The 22651-nt window shown below is 38.8% G+C and overlaps 1 protein-coding gene across 2 annotated transcripts in view; it reads left to right on the top strand.

The window, feature by feature from the left end:
• The window catches only part of LOC134535791 (uncharacterized), a 443681-nt gene that overhangs the window by 166031 nt on the left and 254999 nt on the right, over positions 1-22651 (top strand). For both annotated transcript variants that reach the window (XM_063375065.1, XM_063375066.1), the window contains one exon: positions 5765-5833. In XM_063375065.1, the coding sequence (XP_063231135.1) occupies positions 5765-5833 (69 nt within the window). The remainder of the gene's footprint in view (positions 1-5764; positions 5834-22651) is intronic.

Genomic DNA, 22651 nt, shown 5'->3' with positions numbered 1-22651 from the left:
TACTCAATAAGAAGGTAAAGGTCGACCCTTTCCCTTTACCAAATATTGAGGTTCTTTTTTCAGTATTTGAGTAAAGGAAAATATTTTACAGTATTTGACTTGAATTCAGCCTTTCACCAGTGTGTATTAGATAAGGAGAGTTGTAAATACACAGGCTTTGTCACACCTTGGGGCCATTTTGAATGGGAAAGAGTACCATTCGGAGTAAATTTTGGAGGTCAATGTTTATCCAGAATCCTGCATACACTCTTGGAGGATTTTCAGTTTGATTTTGTTGTCTCATTCTTGGATGACATCCTTGTGTTCTCTGAGACTTTCGAGGAACATTTAGAGCATGTGAAGAAGGTTCTGCAGAAATTGCGTTTCGCTGGGTTCACTGTCAATCCAGACAAGGTGGTGTGGGCTAAACAACAGGTCAAGTTTTTGGGATTTTTGGTAGCGGATGGAAATTTGGTTATGGATCCAGAGAAAATTTCCCCAATCGTAAATTTCCCAGCTCCCAAGAATTTTAAAGGAGTCATGCAGTTTCTTGGCATGTTGGGATATTTCTCAAAGTTCATTCCTAACTATGCTGAGCGTTGTGCGCCGTTGAATAATCTCAAGAAGAAAGATGTAGAATTTGTTTGGGGAAATGAGCAGAAGAATGCCTTTGAAGATCTGAAGTATGCCATCTCTCATCCCCCTATTCTTCGTTTACCAGATTTTCAGAAGCCTTTCACCCTTCAAGTAGATGCTAGCAGTTTAGCCTTAGGGGCATTGCTGTTACAGGTAGATGAAGGGAACATGAGGCCTGTAGCTTATGCGGGAAGGGCGCTTACACAGTGTGAACAAATGTATAGCACCTATGAGAAAGAGGCTTTAGCTTGTATTTTTGGTATGGAGCGGTTTGCTAACTACCTGGAACATGCCGAGTTCAATATGCTTACGGATAATCAGGCACTCACCTGGCTGTTCTCTCACCCGAGACAGTTAGGTAAAGTCGGCCGTTGGATAATGCGATTGTCAAGGTTCAGGTTTAATATCTCTCATATTAAAGGCTGTAATAATGGGGTGGCAGATGCCATATCAAGAATGTATGATCCTGGGGAATTCGAGGTAGAGAAAAAAGAGGAAGGAGAAAAAGAAGAAGAATTTGTTTTGGCCATCAACACCATTCCTGAATCTTTCATCAACATTGAAAGATGGCAGCAAGATGATGAGGAGGGTCAAGAACTCAGAGACAAGATCGTGCGAGGAAGTTTTAAGGACTTCGTAATGCTTAAGAATATCATTCATAAAGTCAATCGTAAAGGGAAAAAAAGTGTTTGGGTACCAAAAGCGGTACGAAAAATGTTGTTGCGGTATTTTCATGATTATACTGTGGGAGCTCACATGGGAATAGAAAAAACGGAAAGTAAAATTAGACAAGAATTTTTTTGGGATAACCTACATGAAGATGTGAGAGATTACGTCAGGAAATGTAAGGAGTGCCAACTCGCAAAGCAACCAAAGAATACCAAAGTGGGAGCGTACTCTGTCCAAACACCACAAAGGATATGGGAGCGGATGTTTATTGATATATTTGGACCTTTGCCTAGATCGAGCCAGGGGATGAATTTCATATTAATATTGGTGGATGCCTTTTCACGGTTTGTTTTTCTACTCCCGCTCCGAGACATGAAGGCGACTTCTGTAAGCTCGAAGCTAGAGACTGAAGTTTGGAAGATTTTGGGAGTCCTGAGTTATTAATTTCTGATAATGCCACCTACTTCACGTTCATCACCATGAAAAACATGTGCTTCCAGTGGGGCATCAAGCAAGTGCATACAAGTCCATATTATCCATGCCCCAATTTGGTCGAACGGGTAAACAAATCGGTAAAGGTTGCATTGACGATTTTCCATCATCAAAATCAAAGAGGTTGGGATACTGAACTTCCTTCACTCAATGTTGCCTTGAATTCTGTAGTACATGGAGTTACTGGTAAATCTCCTAGCATGATCATGTTTGGGCGTGAGTTGCCGCATCCCTTACTGAGTATGTGGGGAATACCACCAGGTTGTTTCGAGAGCACTGGGAAAAAATTGGAGGAGGTTTGGTTGGAAACAGAAAAGGCGTTAGAGAAAGCACACACTGTGATGGCGAGAAGATACAACAAGCACAGGATTGACTCAGACATCAAGAAAGGTGATCTGGTGGTGTGTCGGAAAGTCGTCTTGAGTAAGAAAGTGAATTTCATTTCTAGCAAGTTGAGTCCAGCATATGAGGGTCCTTTTCGTGTGCTATCTTTTCTGACTCCTGTTACGGTCAACCTTGGCGATCCGGAGAAAGGGCATTCAGTGAAGAAGGCTCATATTTCAGCTGTTAAGAAGTTTATACCTTCTTAGAGGTTCTGTCTGGTGGGTTTTAGAGGAATCGTGCCTTATGGTGTCTTGTCAGTTTCTTGGTGGGCTTGAAAGTGATTGAATTTTCTTCTTGGGTTTTTCCTTAGTTGGGTGAGATCCTTTTCGTTTGTTGGGGATGTTGTTCCTTGTTGTAATCGTTGGTATTGTCTTGGTGATTTAGTTTTCCCCCTGGAGTTTGGCGGTTCTGCTATCGTCTTTCTCTTCGGTTTTGGTCTGTTTGTTGTCTGCCGGAGGGAGTGTTTAGGAGGGGTGGCTGTGACACTCTTTCGAGTGCCACGTTGTGTTTGCTCAGGCTGTGTGTGTGATCGAGGCGCGGGCGCAAATCGTGCACGCTATCTGTGTGAAAGCGCGCGCGGCGATCTGAGTTAGTTGCTGGTTTTGTCGCGCGGCGTTGCGATCTGGTGTGTTTTTTTGTGCTGTTGGTACGCGAGGGAATTTAGCGCTTGGGTGAAGGTATTGGCAGGAGTGGACTTGTGTTAGGAGTTGGTAGGAGACAGCTGGTGGAGTTGTGTGGATACGAGTCGCAAAACGAGGAATGTCGTTCCTACTGAAGAGAAGGGTTGGAGGAGGAGTAAAAGGCGGTTAACTGTGAGGAAGCTTCCGCAACAAATAACGAGACGTTAAAAAAATAAAAATTTAGCTGCGCGCCCGAGACAAGAGTACAATGGAATAGAGGCTCACCTTTCATCGATTAGCTAACGAGAGTTATGAATTGAATCAGCATTAGTTTCACGAGAGATTGTGACGATGAGTAAGCAAGTGGAGAAAGAAATGAAGCCGAACTGCGTCGGAGTATTGGACTGATCACGAGAATAAAACGTTTTGCTCTCATAAATCTACACGTCGGGGTGCCACAAGTTGTAATAATATTTTTTGCCGAGGACAAGAAGGAAGTTTACTGCAGAGAGAGTTTTTCATGGCGCATGAAGATATGAAGAGTGCTGCTACGAGGATGTCGTGTTCTACCTGCTTGGATAATGAAATAGAAGCTGGAGTCTACGAAAATAAGTTTTTGTGAAGTCAGTGCAGCAGTGATGTCAGCGCGGCGACTTCAAGGCACGTCAGCGTCTGGAGAGAATGGGGCCGCTCCTCCGACACTTCTGTAAATTGCTAGGGGCAATTTGATTTTTCTTCATAGATCAGTTTTCCTTCAAACTGTAAGTGTTGACATTTTTATATTTTTTTGTGGATCTATCGAAGATTTATTTCTCTCTTAATTAGGAGTCTAGGAATGTGTAGGTTTACCTCAGATTTAATATTTTTTTTTGTCTCGTGGAATTATGCTCTGATTGATCGCTATGTTGTGTCGCTTTTGTTTCGTTGTGCTTTTTTTTTGGTGCCGACTAACTATTCGGCTGTAAAAACCGGCGACTAGGAAATGCTGAGGCTTAGTCAGGTTTGCCACACTGTAACCGATCCGGACACACCAGATTGGCTACAACCACTAAGCGGACATATCACCCTTATACACTTCACAAGTGAAACACTAGTTCGGCAAGCACTGTAAGTGTGAGTTAAAGACGTAATGGGGCTGACCCTAACGAACAGACTTAATACAAGAGGTACCAAAATATATATTTTATTTTATAACAATTCAGAACAATATCATCACAAATAACAAATGTATAAGATATTTATATAGTGGAAATAGATACATTCATATAAAACAAATTTATGTTAACGCCCATGTCTATATGAATTGCGCTACAATTACGGGCGCACAGTCACATACGAATTACAATTGCAACACACATATATGGCTGCAAAATCTGACTTACTTCCTCTAGACCGTAGCCTTAATAACGTTAGTAATACGATAAGTTAGAGCGCATATACAAATCAACGCACTTGTACAAACAGTACATGCCTTAAACGCATACTTATGTACGCCATTCAAGTGTTTGGTAGCTAAGTAAATTATCATGAACAAATATAAATATACCCGTATAAATATCTTTAATTAAGAACTCTTAATACACAACACGAATAAAACAGTATGCATCTCCTACTAAAGTTAGATGAGCCTAACAGCCCCTAGCAAATTTAAGAACGTAAGGAGGTACTATAAAGCGCAGCTAATAAAGACGCGGCTCTATGTTCAAACATAGTAACGGCCTACAACCACTGCCATAAGGGCGATCAAGGAGCCGACGGGCATAGTAACGGTGTCAGAACGAGCTCGTAGTGCACATGTCGGAGGACAGCCTTGCTCAGAGGGAGCGAGGACTGCGAGGAATAGCCTCAGGCCAGGGGCTTAAATACCAGCAAAAACTAAGCCGATAGAGGCGCTAAAATCGCGGTACACAGGGGAAAGGAGGAGAAAAAGAGGGGAAGGAGGGGCGGCATGGCTGGACTAGAGGTGGGGCGGACAAGTTTAAGAAGGGGAGGGCGGGGAAAGTATTGGCGGGCCGCCGGGGCTTGCAGAAATTGGCTACAACACAAATAGGTTGAGTAGTTTGTTAAAAATTCTTCCTTTCCTGCTAAAGTAAAGTTGATTTTGTGCCGTTGGAATTTAAATTATTTTTATTATATTTATTGGTGCTCACCTGGTTTATCTTCATAAAGTAAATTCGTAACGGAAATAGTGAACTGAAGAAACTTTTGTTCTTGGTTAGGTATAACTATAATACTTGTTAGGTGATTATTAATTTTAGAAATATTGAGATTACAAGGTACATAGTAGGTATAGATTTTATTGCCAGTCCAGCTTGAAGCATTTTATAATAATAGGTGTTTTATTATAATTTGTTTTAGCAGAAGTGCAGGTACATTCTTAAATACTCAGTAACTCTATCTCGGTGCTAAAAATGTATTTATGATTGTGAATAGGCCAGTGATCTAATGTGTATGATATTGATGTGTGTAATAGTACCTGAACAAGTAATTTAAATATTTAAATATTTTTATATCGATTGTTTACTTATTCTATTTTGCTATATATATATATATTTTTTTTATGAGATTTTTAGTGGGGTTAAGTGGTCTGGTGTAACCGGTGCACCGGACGACGGGGGCAGGTGATTCCAGAATTTGTGAGGCTGGAGGTTGTATTGGTGGGGAACGGCCTGTATGCCCCCTTTGCTAGAGACCTTGACCCCATTGATTATTCTTTTTTATATGATTTTAAGATTGTTGGAGTCTGTAACTGAAGTAATGCCTTCTTCTGATGTGGAATATTTACTGTGTATATATTTTTCTTTTGGAACTGAATATTATAAACTAATACCATCAGCCTGGGTTTATTATTATTGTAATCCAGCCTTCTGCTTGGTCCCTATTAGTGTTTTCTGGCCCGGTCAGGCAAAAGAGGGGGTTACAAAGAGTATTGTTGAAAATCTAAGTACAAAATTATATTTTATTTTAATTTAATTTTGTTTCAGATTCCTACGATGTCACAACTTTGTATCGATTGGATGACAATTTACTCATATCTGGGCAAACTGACTTTGGTGAGTAGAAAATAATTGTACTGAAACTACTATTATAAAGTAGTTTCCTTTCTTTCATGTAAAGAAATTAAATTTAAAGATCTTAAAAATAAGAAAGAATTAAGAAGAAATAAAACAAAAAAATTACAAACAAAAAATGAATTAATAAATTAAATACTACTAAGGAAAATTTGCTAAAGTTAACATTCTAATAAACATTTGGTTCTGCAGACGGTTTACTGAAGAAAGAGACCAGCCAGATCATTTTCCTACATAGACTTTTTCTTCCCGACAGAGTTTTTTGATGCCGTGTTGAACACACTGCTCAACATTGACAGGAGTGTAAATTGTAGCAGTAGATTAAATGAAAGCAGACATCTTCTCTTGGTCCCTGAACGGATACGGTCGGTTTACCATATACGAAGACAGGCCACAAGTTATATTTTAAAGGTCCGTACGTTGTTACTTCATCAGAAAACTGATTTCTAATGTTCTGCTTGATAAAAAAAAGTACAAATGTATTTCGACTCACTAAATGTATTGAGATAATAGTAGACTTTCAACATTCCACGAAATGCAGATTGCGCCAAGTGGAATCCATTATCATTTACTTGTAATGTCCCGAGCACAGTCTTGTGTATAGTTTCATGTTCAGGCGTTATCGAAATCGGTTGCTGCCCATCTTTTTTTGTGCCAATCTAAAGCGAGGAGTCTAATGGTCTGCAGGTAGTTCCACATTAGGCGCATGAAATCGCCTTTACAGATTTTCGCCTGTCGTTTCAAACTGACAATACGTGTGAACCAAACACGACACTCGTCGCAGCGAAACTTCATCCGAGATGGATTATTCGTACATTTACTACTCTCATGTCTTCGTACATATTGTGTAAATGCGAACGACACAAGGCAGTAGCCGCAAGGATGTGAGTAGTGTACGAATGGCGATCCGGGCCCAGGCTTCAGGCATGGATTTGGATGGGTTCGCAAAGCCAAAGTACAGTATTGATGCTCGGCGGCCATATTGACTCCGTCATATTGGATTATGTCGTAATGACGGCCATCTTATATCCGCCATTTTGTTTTCTAGAAATTTCCGTCATCGAATGCCCTACTCCAAATTGTTGCAATTTTCGTTACAGAGCTGCCATATTAAAAATATGTAATTATTATGTCAGAAATTAGAAAAAAATTTAAAATTCATAAAAAATTTAATTAATAAAATTTTAATAAAATATTTAATAACACTGTTGTACATTTCGTTACAGCCAACATCTTGAAATTCTGTCATTATTATGCTAAAAAAATTGGGAAAAATTGTAAAAATATAAAAAAATTAATTAAATTTAAGAATTAATTATTTAATAACACCATTGCAATTTTCGTTACGGTCACCATCTTGAAAATCTTTAAATTTATTCTAGAATATCACGGAAAATTTTAAAATTCATAAACAAATATATAATTTTTTTTGTTAAAACACTTCGCAAACTTGGATTATGACGTCATGTCCGCCATCTTGAAAATCCGTAATAATAATGCCAGAAAATGGTAATTTTTTTTAAAAATTATAAAGAAAATATTAATTAATTAAATTTTATTAAATAATCTTTAAAAAACACCGATGCACTTTTCGTTATGGCCGCCATTTGGGAAAACCATAATTTTTATGCTAGAAATTTGAAAAAAAAACTTTATTAAAACATTTTAATAAAATAATATTTAAAAACGCACTTATGCCGTGAAGTCCTCGGTTCAAACCCGGTAAGAGCAAAAAAAAAAAACTGTCGATGGATCCTTCTTCCATGGAAGCTACCTGCCGACTGACCCACCACCAATACCAAGGTATATATCATCAGCTGGTATGACATCATGTCCACCATATTGTTTTCGTCTGCTGGTGGACTACATCTTGTTTTCGTCTGCTGGAGGCCACCATTTTGTTTTCGTTACTAGAGCATGATACCGCCATGCTAGTTTAAGTTTTACCTGCTAGAGTGCAGTAATAAATTATTATTACTGATGCAACCACCATCTTAACATTTGAGCACCATATTGGAATTGTGTAATTATTCAGCTAGAAATTCGGGAAAAATTACAAAATTAATTAAATAAATTTGCAATCAATATACTGATTGATTCCTGTCCTTGGTTTGATCCCTGGGCGATGAAAAAATTTAATTTTATGTAAAAAATAATAATTTCAATAAATCACATTCAAAATCCTAAAAGAGGCTTAAAATCCTTTACTACCAGCCTCCAAAAGCTGTTATAACCACCATATTGGAAATTTGTATTTATTGATCCATAAATTTATAACAATTTCTAAAATTCATCAAAATATCCTTATTTACATATTGAATCTATAATTGTTTCGATCCTTGGACAATGAACAAAATTAAGTAATTTCAGGTTCGAGAAAATAAAACACCACAACAAAAATTTTATTACATAAATTCATCATTATTACAAGTACAAAGAAACACAGGCAAATTACTAAAGTCTTGAGCATTTCTCGATTTAAACAGTCTTCTTATTGTATGGACTAATTCCTTTACATGACTATAAATGTCTTTTCATTTTATCAGGTCGACACATTGGTACACTACATTTTTCACACAGAGGAGAATTGTCGATTTAATTAAAAAGGACAGTGATATATTTCATGTTGTTTTGCACTTTAAATATTTGCTAATGTTTTGCCACAAAATATACAGCTTGATTCTGATGAATGTACACAGAGTCTATGACAATTCCTGAGGTGACGTTTTAATCTTCCATAGTGTATAAACTTGCTTAAACACCTGTTGCACTGATATTTAATGCGTTCAGAGTTATTACTACAATTGTGTATTACATAACCCCGTAATTTCAAGTTTTTGATCTTCTCACAGTACGTGCAGCCGGGTGATGGAACACCGCTGGATGCTCCTTCCTTCATCAATGGCACTGGAACTGTTGACAACCATTGTAACACTGCTCACATGTTAACTTCTGAAGCCTTTGAGGTCTGCTCTGCAGAAGATGTTGCACGCATCGAATCTCCTGCTGTGCTGAGAGAGGTGTAGCTGTAGACGTCGTTGTCATCGAGCTCTGCACTGTTGATGGTAGACCTTCGATCCAGGTTGGTGTAGATAGTGGTAATGATGCCATCGAGTTCTCAAGAATAGCTAGATACTGCTCTATTATGTTAGTCAAGTCTAACTATCTGATCCCTAAATCACCGAAGCCAGAGACAGACTGAAGTTCTCATCGACAGGTTCTCACTTATATACTCCCATTGGCTGGTTCAATACATTTGGCAAAACAACAACTATGATCATTATGCTTGCGCTTAACTTTTATGGAGAATTTTTTATAATGACGATGTAAGCTCTCAAGACGTGAAATTAGTTTATTGCACTTGTCGCACTGAAATAGAATTCTTTGAGCATTATTCGGACAACCGATTCTTTCATGTTGCGCGCATTTGTAGGTTTAGTAAATGGTGCACCACAGTATTTATACTGACGCGATGAACGTTCCTCATTCGTTGAAGTATTCAATGTTGCTGGCGAAACTTCAGATGATTATGGAACAACACATATCGTTGTCTCCTCTGCATCCAGCATCGGGATCTCCGACTCCATCAACATTTCTGCCATCGAGGTCCCCGCTGCTGACGGTAAACAGTCCATATAGGTCGACATTGAAACAGTACCTAAATCTCGCGAAACTTACTGAAGAGAGCCGGTCTGTACTGCACCGCGGCCAGAGGTGAATTGAGGGTCCAGTCGTCTGAACTTCACTTATATACTCGAGGCCTACTGGTATACTACATGGGTCAAAATAATGACTGTATTTAAAATTTATTTTTTACTAGGTACCTTAAAATTATAGAAATAAAAACACACAAGTGCAAGTTTTACACATTTATTTAGAAAAATTACACAAATGCACATTAGGTTAAGGTATTAGGCATTTTCGCAAGAAAAGTCTTTAATGCTGCACGAACTGCCTCGACAACTCCGGTTCCAACTGGTTCGTCGACTCCGGTTCCAACTGGCTCGCCGACTCCGGTTCCAACTGGTTCGTTGACTCCGGTTTAAACTGCCTCGTCTACTCCGGTTCCAACTGGATCGCAGGTCCAGGGATCAGGGACACAGGTTTCCAGCTGGTCATCTTCTGCGCCGACGACAACTCCGGTGAGACATGATGACGTCCGTGACCACGTCTGCGCCTGGGCTTTACTGCAGTGCCAGTTGGGGCAGATTCACTGCCTGAACTTCGACGACGAGACGCACGTCGTTTGGGCGTCTGCGTAGAAGCATCACAGGTCGCAACAGGTTGCAACACGCCCATGTATGGTGTTGCTCGTGCAGACGAGGCGACTACCTCAGCGATGCTAGCAGGAAGGATTGTGTGCGGTCTCATGTGATAGACGGCACAGTTTCGAGGTTCGCAATAATCTAATAGCTGCTGAGTCGGTTCGTAGGACACAGACACAGGAAAGTGCACAAACCGCCATTGTTGAGCGCCTCCACCACAGGTTTCCGTATATGTACGAAGATACCCGGCATCCCAGTAGCTGTAATCGACACTGCTGAAGCTAGGTCTTACGCTCACGTACACGTTAGCAGGATGTAACGTAAACATATTCGTGCAGGTAGAACGACAAATAAAGGCACGAACGGATGTACGCCTTTTATATATGCAGACTCCGACTAACACTGTGTGTGCCATTTCTGCATTAACTGCGAGTTTGTACAGGCTCATATTCGTTCAAACTTGTCACGTGGCTGCACGTAATATATTGCACTAAGCTTGCGCAGGGAAGGACAGCCGTAGTCAGTCTGCAGATCTACAATTTCCACACAACTTGCTCAACCATTTCTTCTGCTCAGGTCCAGCAACGTAAATTATTTCGTTTTGAAATAATACATTTTCAATAGTGTTTTTCACTTGGTGGTACTGTATTTTACCTTCGTCCCACTCCAGGCCATGGTGATATTTACATAGCCATTCATTCGTGCGTTTACTTTTTTCGTCTAATAATTTCCAGGAATACGGAGGTCGGAAGTTGCGGGTTCGTGTCTTGTTTCCGGAGGTGACGCTAATTTCCTTGAGCACGAATCCTTTTTTGCTCTGGAAACCTTGCAGGTTGCAGTATATCTTGTCGCAAGCAATGCTCGGTCGTAACTAAATTATTATCGCAAGCAAATAAATATTTATGTCAGAATATTCACAAGTTTGTCTCGACAACTGTACGATGCAAGCCAATCGTGAAGTATAAGACAAAAAGCATAAGTGTTTGGTAGAATATTTCCGTTAGTCGATATCTCGATCTTACAGTCGATTATATTTGAATTTATTCGGTCATCCTGTTTGGAAACGTCAAACATCATTAACAGAGCTTTGTTCTTGAAACGGTCGGGACTCAGTATCGGTAACTGTCTGCGCCAATAGTATGCTTGCTGAAACTTGGCGTACATTTGATATGCGAGAAGAAATCTTCCATTTTCAAAGTCCATGTTCATATCAACATACGGGTAGCTTTCGCTGTTTAAAACTATTTTTACATTACGTATTTGACAGTTATCGAATACGGAGCGACTTACTCCTGCATTGAGCTGTCTTCCGGTCTGAAGCCCGACGATGATGTATCTTGGTTTTTCTGTAGCGAAGCTGGACTGATTAATTCTGAGAAACCGATCTCTGCATGAAGACTTGTTTACTTGATGTGTAATGTCATTTTATTCAAGGTTACATTTAATTAGTGAACTCCTGCTACTAAATCAGCACTTGCAATATGTTTATCAGATGGAATTAAAACAAAATAATGAACCCCGAGACATCTGAGAAACACTAACAGGAAGGATCACTTCCTTCTCCTTAGTGTCTAGCGAAGCCAACAACTAACAACAACTAACAAACACAGATGCCGTTACAGTGACAAGATTTTCTCAAACATCAGCAATGCTCGTCGACACGAGAAGAGAGTTGTGCTAAGAATCCTTCTCGCAACATGTTTGGTTGTGAGAAATGTCATAATTAGTTTGCCAGAAAAGATAATATGAAAATGCACATGAAGGCATGCAAAGGTCGTGGTGTACGGCAGAAGGTACGGGTTTCACTACAACAACGATGCATTGATGTTCATAAGAGTATGCCTAGAAATGGTACACCTGCGGTAACGTCAGTATCTGGAGCGGGTCTGAAAGGCTCGTCTTCATCACCGCTTCTTCCTTGCAGCTACTGCGATATGTCGTCTGGACATGGAACTAAACCTAAAACTGTGTTAGGTACATTACAGGTGAATGATAATGGCTTCTTCTTGGCGCAGTCTGCATTTCGTGGAACATAGAAAGACTACCATTGTCTAAATACGACAAGTGAGTCGAAGGACATTTGTACTTTTCTTGATGATATCAGACAGGACATAATCAATCATCTTACTGATGATATAACAAAAAATCGGGCCATTAAAATATAACTTGTGGATGGACTGTATATATAGAAAGCCACATTCGTTCGATGACAAAGTGAAGAAGTGTGCATTCAAGACATCGGCTGCAGTAATTTACTGTTCTAAAGATGTGAAGCAATCTGTTAACCACTGTGTCCAGAAACTCTGTCAAGAAGAGGAGGACTATGCCAGTAAAGGTTCTGGAATGTCTCTGTATAGTATAAACCGGTTGGAGCTAAGAATTAGTCTTTTCACGCCTATCCATACCTACATATTTATAACATATCTGGCTTTCACAAGTGTTTCTGTAGTAGAATAGAAAATAGGTAATAAATATAACGTTTGTAAAATAACTTGTGAGATTTTATTTTTCGAACCTGTCACCTTTGTGGTATTTTTACATAAAATTAATTTTTTTTTGCCTCGCCTAGGTATTGAACAAAGGACAGGTAGTGATCGAATCAATCAGTATATTAATAAGTTTTTTTGATGAATTTTGTACTTTTCCCGAATTTCTAGCTAAGTAATTACAAAATTCCAAGATGGCGTCCAAATTTAAAGATGGCGGGTGCCTCAGTAATAATAAATGATTACTGCACTCTAGCGGGTAAAACTTAAACTAATTTGATGGTAATGCACTCTATCATACAAGTAAACACACAATATGGCATCCTCCAAAAGATGTAAACAAGATCGTGGCAATGTCCTCTAGCAGGTGATAAATGTTAACTATCGCTCCTGGTAGCGAGTACTGAAACCAAAAGGATTGATTTAAGATGGTCGTCAAGGTCAAGTTCAAAGTTCAAGGTCAAGGTCAAAATTCAAGATCAAAGTTCAATGCCAACAGTTGAGGTGAAAGGTATGGTGAACAAAAAATTACACTAACATGGCATCAACGCAATCTAGCAGACGAAAACAAGATGATGGTCTCCAACGGACGATGACAAGATGACGTCATACCAGCTGACGATATATACCTTGGTATTGGTGGTGGGAGGTCAGTCTGCAAGTGCCTTCCGTGGAGGAAGGATCTGTTTTTTTATTTTTTGCTCTTACTGGTTAATATATTAATAAGTTATTTTTTATGAATTTTGGCCTTTTTCATTAAAATCGGATAATAAATAAAAAAATTAAGATGGCGTCCGTAACGACATCTCTTACAGTGGTGACATAAATCAATTTCGGGTGTGGTGTAAGACATTTTTATTACTGTTTACTAAATAATTTTAAAATATATTAATAAATTACTGGTTTACTCTCGTCGGGAATCGAAACGAGGACCAAAATCGTTTAAGTAACTAAACATTTGAAGTAGGCAATTTTTAAAATATTTTTTTTTTTGGAATTTTTTCAGAAATTATAACAGTAAAATTACGGATTTTCAAGATGGCGGCCATAAATAAACATGCAAAATTCTAGAATTCAATATGTCGGATATAACATAAAGTGTTGCGATGATGCATAGTCATCCAAGATGGTGGGTATAAAGAAACATGTCAAATTTCTAGAATTCAAGATGTTGGTCATAACGAAATGGCAACAGTGCTTTTAAGTAATATTTTATCAGAATTTAATTAAATTTATACTTTAATTTTTTAATTTTTTTATTAATATCAGATAATAATTACTAATTTTCAAAACGGCGGACATTATGTCATACTAGTTGACGATGTATATACCTTGGCATAAGTAGTGGGAGGTCAGTCTGCCGGTGGTTTCTGTGGAGGAATAACCTGGTGTATTTTTTTTATTTTTTACCTCGCCGGGTTCGAACCAAGGTTCCAAGCTCCATGGCGTATGTGTACATTTAATTTTTAAATTTGTATTATTAAATTCGATTGATTAATTTTTTTATGAGTTTTAAAAATTTTCCCGATTTTCTAACAAAAAAATACGGATTTTCAAAATGGCGGCCGTAACGTAAATTGCAACAGTGACGTCAGATTCCAAGATGGCGGTCATGGCGTACTTATTCCTAGACACGGCTTATCGGAGGCTGTAGACATGGATGCGTAAGCCATTTTGAGAAATTTGTTTTTTTTTTTTATTCTAAGGCAAAAAGTATTTTGAGGTATTTTAAATTATAATTTTCGAATTGTTGAATTTTTTGCGATTTTTTCCCATAAAACTGGATATTTTTGCGAATTTTGAGTAAATTTTGGCAGATTTGACCAATTATGACCAATTTTGGCAAATTTAGAAGGTCAAGGTCAGGATCAAAGGTAGAGGTCAATCTCATCCAGATGGCCGCCGTGTCGTCACAATCCAAGAGGGCGGACTAGCACCAGGCACCATCGCCTGGCGCATGGTGCAGGACAGACATTTGTATACTACTCTTGCTCAAAAAGTAGAAATTGTGAAAAAGGAATTACTAGAGAATCTCGTTGCCATCGACGAGCGTGTGGAAGCCTTGGATTCTCGAATTCGCGACATGATCGAAGTATCGAATGAACAAAGACGAGAGGATTTGAGGACTTTTCAAAGCATCACTAACTCACTTGTCACCAAATTCAGATTTTGCCAAACACAGGAAAGAAGTTTCTGCGAACGAGTAAAAACGTATAAAAGGAGGTCTTGCAATATGTTTTCAGCCAGTACAATGTCGGACTTGGCCAGTGACCATCATCGAGCTATACAGTCTGTTCGTGAAAAATATCTATTTGCTAGAAGAACCAGACTTGCACGTGAGATGGAAAATGGAGATATATTTAAACCAATCACTAGTCGCCTCGACGAACTTAAAAATAAGGAAGAACCAGCCATCAATGTGAAGGCAGAAGTTGAAGATAAAACGCCAACTGTAAAGAAGAGAAAGTATGAACCAGATCGAGAAGAGGACTTTACGAGTACAGAGTCCATACACAAGAAAAATTAATGTAATGGTTCGACCATACCTGATATCGTTTACGAGTTGGAATTAATAACACGACCTATGGAGTGTACAGAAAACATAAGTGGTTCCTCGGTGCTAAAGAAATAGACTTTCTACCGGGAAATATCGTGCGCGTAGAAGAGTTAAAAACACACGGGACTCTGGGTCTGTACGAATTGTTGTTTCACAGGGAGCCTTAAGGATATTCTCACAAAGATTTACAAGAGCATAAAAAACTATGTTATCTCTCCTTTAGCAGCTCGTCAAGAGATGCCAAAGGAGAAATGGGTTAGGTTTACTTGCGAACAAACTTAAACAATTTGGTGTAATACACTTTTTTATTAGAACAGATTTACAGATGACACAAATGTAAACTTGGCACTTTAGGTAGCAGTGAATAGTGAATAGCCGTCGCGAAGTATCGCTTAACAGGATACGGCTTGGAAGACTCTGTAAACAGAAGGAGTATTTATAAATACTAAACAAACGATAAATACACAAACCCTCTTCCCGATTATATTCTGAAAATTGACCTATAATTAATAAACAGCTCTCCTTACTCAAAACATACAACATAAACACGCAGTTTAAATGAATTTGAATTATGCTTTATCACACTCATACTGGTGATATTAATTTGTCCAGTCGATATGTACTCTATGTGACTTATGGGAAGATCCCTAGACACGGGTGTGGTGGAGTTGGGGGGGAACCGGTCCCTACCCGGAAACAAGGGGGGTGGGCGCCAGTTATCGCTTGTCGCCTGCGCAGTGTACAGTTCTGCGCGCAAACATCGTTTCTTGTTTTCAAGTTGAGGCGCAACGCGTGGTCCACTAGTATTTTTACTAAATGTATATATTTGAAATTTATAGGTAGTTATTTATTTAGTAATTATTAAACTCTACTATTTATGTAACTATAGATATATTTAAATAGTAATAATAAACCTCATTTTAGCAATGGATTCTACCGGGAAAAAGAGAAAAGTTATACATAGTGAAGGACGCGAAATTATAAACACTGTTGTAGAGAAGTGTGACAACGAAGCAAAAGAAGGTAACTTAGCTTTTCCTGTGAGTCAAGCCACACGTCGCGCAGCTTTTTATACAGGTGTGAGTGAAGCGACGGTGAAGCGAATCAGAAAGTAAAACCAAGTAAGAAACGCTACAGATTCTACGAATAAATTATCAACACCTGGAAAAGATCATTCTGCTTGGCGAAAACACACTACCATGACTGTAGATGATTTCGACAGATGCGTTATAAGAAATGCTATACATGACTTTTACGTACGCGAGAAGAAAGTTTCGACAGTCCCGAAATTGCTGCCAATAATTAAGAATAAAATAGATTTTTCATGGGGAGCAAGATCACTGCATCGCCTAATTAAAAGTATGGGTTTCAAGTGGAGGCAATGCAGATCCAAGAGAAAAATTCTCGTTGAGAGAGCAGATATTGTTACGTGGCGTAATGATTACCCAACGCAAGATACGGCACTACCGCGAAGTCGGCACAGAGATTGTTTATCTCGATGAAAGTTGGATTGACAACAATTTAACGTTTTCCAAGTGTTGGCAGCACGACGATGAATTTGGAGTTGAGGCAAATTCAAGCGCAGGTAGGAGGCTTATTATGTTGCACGCAGGTAGCCAGAATGGGTTTATTCCTAATGCGTCACTTGTTTACAAAGCTGGAACTGTTACCGGAGACTTCCACGGACAAATGAACAATGCAAACTTCGAAAAATGGATAGACGAAAAAGTATTACCTAATCCTCCGCCAAATTCTGTCATTGTAATGGATAATGCACCGTACCACACTGTGCAAATAAACAAACCGCCGTCAAAGTATGGTACAAAAACCGATGTTATGACGTGGCTCGAGAAAAACGGTGTTGGATTCAGTGAGAGCATGCGTAAAGTTGATTTGTATAAGCTCGTAGAACTTCATAAACCCAAGAAAAAAACATACCGAATAGATGGTAAACTCAGGCAGTTTGGTCATACTGTACTTAGGCTACCTCCTTACATGTGTGCCCTTAACCCAATTGAACTGGCATGGGGGAAAATTAAGAGGCTAGTCAGAGAAAATAATGTTACTGGTGACTTGTCACTTACGAAACTAAATGATCTGACAGAAGCTGCCATTTCGTCAGTGACCAAACAAGATTGGGAGGGATTGTGCAAGCACGTGCAACACATTGAAGAAGGATATTGGAAGAAGAATGGCATAATTCCGGACGTTATTGACAGTATAATTGTTAATTTGGGTACCGACGATAGCACTGATACTGAAAGTGACGAGTCATCATGCGATGAAGAGCCAAGTGATAGTGAATCTGACTCTGAACTGGCGAGGCCATTGTAAAAATTTAACATAAGTGGGAAGATGTATTTTTAAGTTACTATTTTAAGTTACATAGTTTTTTATTTCGCGTGACTATCAAGAAACACGAGTACATAAGAAAATTCCACCAAGACAAATTCGCAGCCTCCTACACAGCGACTCAGCTTGCCTCTGCCTATTTGTCTATGCAACTGGAGTCAAGTATAAATGGTGAGTTAACATACATTTATGTCATTTTTAATTGTAAGTTAAATCAATGAAATGATTTTTTAAGTATGGATGATTTGTGGTGAAGAAATGTCCATTATATATTTATAAAGGAGAGTGTCAGCAACTTGCCAACATCATTTATTTACAATAACTTCTGCTTTTAGATTATTTAGGAAAGAAATAAATGAGAAGCCATATAATCTTATGTCATAAAAAATACGTATAAATATTGGTTTGTTATAACAAATAAGGAAAAATGTTTACTATTTTTTCCTCATTAACTACTTAACGAGCGTATAAAAATAACAGCTTCTTCGGAACGCGCTAAGTTTTTAGACAATATGACGATTTTTTGACGAAATTGGTTTCAATAGCATGAAAATAGCAGCGCTCCATGGTTTTGTCAGCGCTCTTTTTAATCGTTTAGCTAAAAATGACGGTTTGTAACGTTGGTAGTAAATAATTGCTCAGGTTTTCTTCTATAACAGTCGTGTTTCGTGATAACTGGAAAATTTAACGATGTGTACGAGGCGAGTAAATGTTTTCGCTCTCCGTAGTAGCGCATATTCCCTTGTCTGTCTGACCTTGAGACGTCAGAGCTATCCTCGGCAACCGAATTCCTCCCAGGGATCTTCCTATCAGACATGGATAGTACACACACTTCCTATTAATTTACAAGTAGGGATTAGACCAGAGCTGTAACTAATTATTTGCGCACTCAAGACAATATACGTCCCTAGTGGCGAAAAGCCTACAATCTACGAAGTGCGTCTTCACAACTTCGATGAACAAAACACATACAACAGCCCTTGTTATTTGAAGTTTATCTAGTATTTAGTATTTATCTAGTATAGTATTTATCTAGGTTCTTAGTCTCGTCCGGTGTTGGTTGTCCTCGCTGCCACTATGCCTATGTAATCTTTGGTGACGACGTATTAACACTACAGGCGCATCTTGCGCGTCGACTCGCTCGCTTGTCACTCGCTGAGCGAGTAACCCCAAAAACGAAAGTCTGCCCTCAGCCCTCCCGACCTCCAGGGGGTCTTTGCCTTCACCTGAGGACTCTAAATTTGAAGAGCAGCTTTCCACAATTTACTCGCCGAGCGAGTCCCTACTCGCTCACGGCGAGTACTGTTAGCGAGTCTTTGCGTCTGAGGCTAAGTCCGTCTCTTCCTCACCGTCGCCAGCGGCTAAGTCTCAAACCACAAAAATACGTTGAAGTCCGACTTACAGTGGTAGATATTTTCTAAGTCCCACCTCGACCTCGGGCGTCACGACAGTCTCGGGAGGCGTGGTTGAAGCAGCCGGGAATACGTCCGCGAGACGTCCCTGGTGTAGAGTTCTTGGATCTCGGCTCTCCCTTGTAGTTGGTCTTGTTTCGTGGCGGTCCCGGAATCTTCTAAGTACCGACTCGTCCTCGGGCTTCGTGGTGTTGTCGAGTGGCGTAGCGGATGGTTGCAGCGTGATGTGTTGATATCTTCGAAGCGGTGGTATAAGCTTTCGCTTCTTGCCGCCTGCCAGGCACCTTCTGCTTGATTCTTATCAGGCGACCCCTATTTATACTCGGGGAAAAGAAAATGACATCATTTGTATCCAATCGCGGACCTCGGTGGATGACCGCATCAGCACCCAATAACTATTCGCTTAGCTGTTACTAAGCACGTGGCCACCAGCTATTCTCTTGTAGAAGTATGAGTCGTCAATACCTGAGTGTTATACAACCCGCTTGACAGGAACGTTTCGAAAATGTCCTGCCGTTTAGGGGCAAAATCGTTAGGTAGGGGTACCTACCATAACAACTGCTAACGCGATAACGATCCAGATAGTGGCATATATAAAGATGGATATTATGATAAAATCGACTTTCTCGCTAAGCTCTTTAGTGAACTAACAATACATGGTGAAGGTTTATAAAAACTATAAAATGGTTGGAACTTTGATTATGTGTATTGGGACGACCCCAATTAATTAGTTCATCGCCTTAGACTTCTACAAGCTTCGCTTAGTGCAGGAAACTATTCGCACATCAACGAAATAGTCTCAATACTCGGAGAACTGAGGGAAGCCGGCTACATACAATGAGTCGAACCAGAATCGCTCACGAACTTCATGCTCCTGCTAGACGAAAATACCTTCGTCGCAAAGTCATAGTTCGCGAAATTGATGATTTATTCCAGGCGGACCTTGTTGAGAAGATACCATATTCCCATCAAACACTATTCTACATTTAGCAATGTCAAAGCCTCCATTGTCGAAAAGTTTAACACAGAACTTTGCATTCCATCATGTGGCGACAGTTCATGGCTAATGGAAATTACAAATGGATTGAAATCTTGCCGAAACTAATAGGTGAGTACAATTCCACAGTTAATTATACAACGAAAATGAAGCCAATGGACGTAAAGGACAATCGCCTGCTTCGCACATTGTTTTCCAACACAAAGAAGAAAGATCTCCGAGATCATAAAGCTAACTTCGGTGACTGTGTGTGAATCTCCAAGCAGAAAGTTATTCGAGAAAGGTTTCACTGCGAACTGGAGTCCCGAACTTTTCCGTGTGACACATGTTCATTAATCGGAGCCTAAGACTTACTACCTCCAAGATTTGTATCGCAAACCTATTCGTGGCGGCTTCTATGCCTAAGAGATTTAGCCTACGTTGTATCTTATCCGGATACGTACTTGGTGGAGAAAATTATAAAACGAAGAAATGGACGATCATTTGTCAAGTGGTGGGGCTTTCCACTACACTTTAATTCGTGGGTAGCAGATGAAGAAATCGAGAAATGCTCAAGACTTTAGTAATATTCCTGCATTTTTTGTACTTGTAGTAGTGTAGAATTTATACAATAAAATTTTTTTTTCTAAAATAACTTATGTTTTATTTTCTCGAACATGAAATTACTTCATTTCGTTCATTGTCCAAGTTTCAAACCAATAATCGTTTCACTATGTAAATTAATAACAGATTTTTTTGATGAATTTAAATTTTATTATAAATTTATGGACCAATAAATACCAATTTTTAATATGGCGGTCATAACAGCTTACTGGAGGCTGGTAGTATAGGATTTTAAACCTCTTTTAGGATTTTGAATGTAATTTATTGGAGTTATTATTTTTTACATAAAATTAAATGTTTTTCATCGCCGAGGGATCAAACCAAGAACATGAATCAATCAGTATATTGTTTGCAAATTTATTTCATTAATTTTGTAATTTTTTCCGAACTCTAACTGAATAACTACACAATTGCAAGATGATGATCAAATGTTAAGATGGTGGTTGCATCAGTAATAATTATTGATTACTGCACTATATCAGGTAAAACTTAAACTAGCATTATGTTATCATGCTTTAGTAACGAAAACAAGATTGTGGCCTCCAGCAGACGAAAACAAAATGTCGTCTACCAACAGACGAAAAAATATGTTTGACATGACGTAATATCAGCTAATGATATATACCTTGGTATTGGTGGTGGATCAGTTGGCAGGTGGCTTCCATGGTAGAAGGATCTATCGACTTTTTTTAAATTTTTCTTTTACCGTGTTTGAACCGAGGACTTTAAAGCATAAGTGCGTTTTTAAATAGTATTTTATTAAAATGTGATTAGTAAATTTTATTATATTTTTTGAAATTTTTTCTAAATTTCTAGCATAAAAATTATGGTTTTCCCAGACGTCAGCCGTAACGAAAAGTGCAATGGTATTTTTAAAATATTTTTTATTAAAAATAATTAATAAATATTTATGATTTTTAAAAATTTCCCCGATTTTCTAGCATTAAAATTACGGATTTTCAAGATGGCAGACATGATGTCATAATAGCTGACGATATATATCCTATGAAAAAAGGGGTGGGGGGTCAGTCTGCCAGCAGCCGCCATGAGGGAAGGAATGGACGCCATTGTTTTTTTGCCCTCGTCGGGTTCGAATCGAGGACTCCGAGATCCATGTAGTAACTTGTACATTTTTAAATATTTTTATAAAAAATTTATTCATTGAATTATTTATACATTTTATATTTTTTCCATGAAAATCGGATAGTAAATAAGAATTTTCAAGATGGCGGCCGTAACGGAAATTGCAACAGTGATGTTATAATTTAAAATGGCGGATATCCAAATGGCGGAATTCCAAATGGTGGAATGTTCGAGTAAACAAAATACCGTCTTTTAAAATGGTGGCTCCAAGATGGCCGTCGTAACATCACAATCCAAGATGGCGGTCGGCGCTACAGCTCCACCGCCTGGTGCCTGTGCCCGGACATACTATCATATACTACTTGTTACACTTCACCAGACCGCAACTTACTGATAACATAGGAATAACCAAAGTTAATTTCATACAAAATAGAACTAATGAAACATAGGCCTCTATTTGATTATTTACAATATAAAACCCCGAAAGTAAATAATTAAATTAATTTATTATACTTACTCGCTATTGCCACGCCACCACATGATAAAAAAAAACAAGCGAGTGACATTAAACTGTGAGATCATAAAACATTCACAGAGAAAAAAAAAACAGAAGTGTGGATTAAATCACAATAAACAGTGAGAGAGTTAAAGCTCATAAACATTTACTGATGAAAAAAAAAAAGTTAATTCAGTCGGGAATACTCTCTCACATTCGCTCATGGTCCCCACAAGTGTGGGGCTGAGTGGATCCCTGGGTACAGCCCTGTTTATTTTTATCTCAGTGTGTACATACTCGCTGTCGTTATTTTAAAGTAAAATAATTTTATAAATAAAGCTTAGTTTTGACTTATAAAATAGTAACAATAATTTTAACCATGTATTTTCAGGTTAAATAACATTATAAAAAGAGTGTAGGTAAGAAATAACCATGCACGTGACTGTAAAATTGTGAGGGGGGGGGGGGGCTGTCTCTGATCCTGTGTTTTGGTCGGGGGGGGGGGAGGGGGAGGTTTCGCTGATCCTGGGTCTAGGGCCCGTAATCGAA

The sequence above is a fragment of the Bacillus rossius genome, chromosome 10 (genome assembly GCF_032445375.1).
Source record: "Bacillus rossius redtenbacheri isolate Brsri chromosome 10, Brsri_v3, whole genome shotgun sequence".
In the NCBI taxonomy this organism is placed as follows: domain Eukaryota; kingdom Metazoa; phylum Arthropoda; class Insecta; order Phasmatodea; family Bacillidae; genus Bacillus; species Bacillus rossius.
This window is presented reverse-complemented; position numbering and strand designations above follow the sequence as displayed.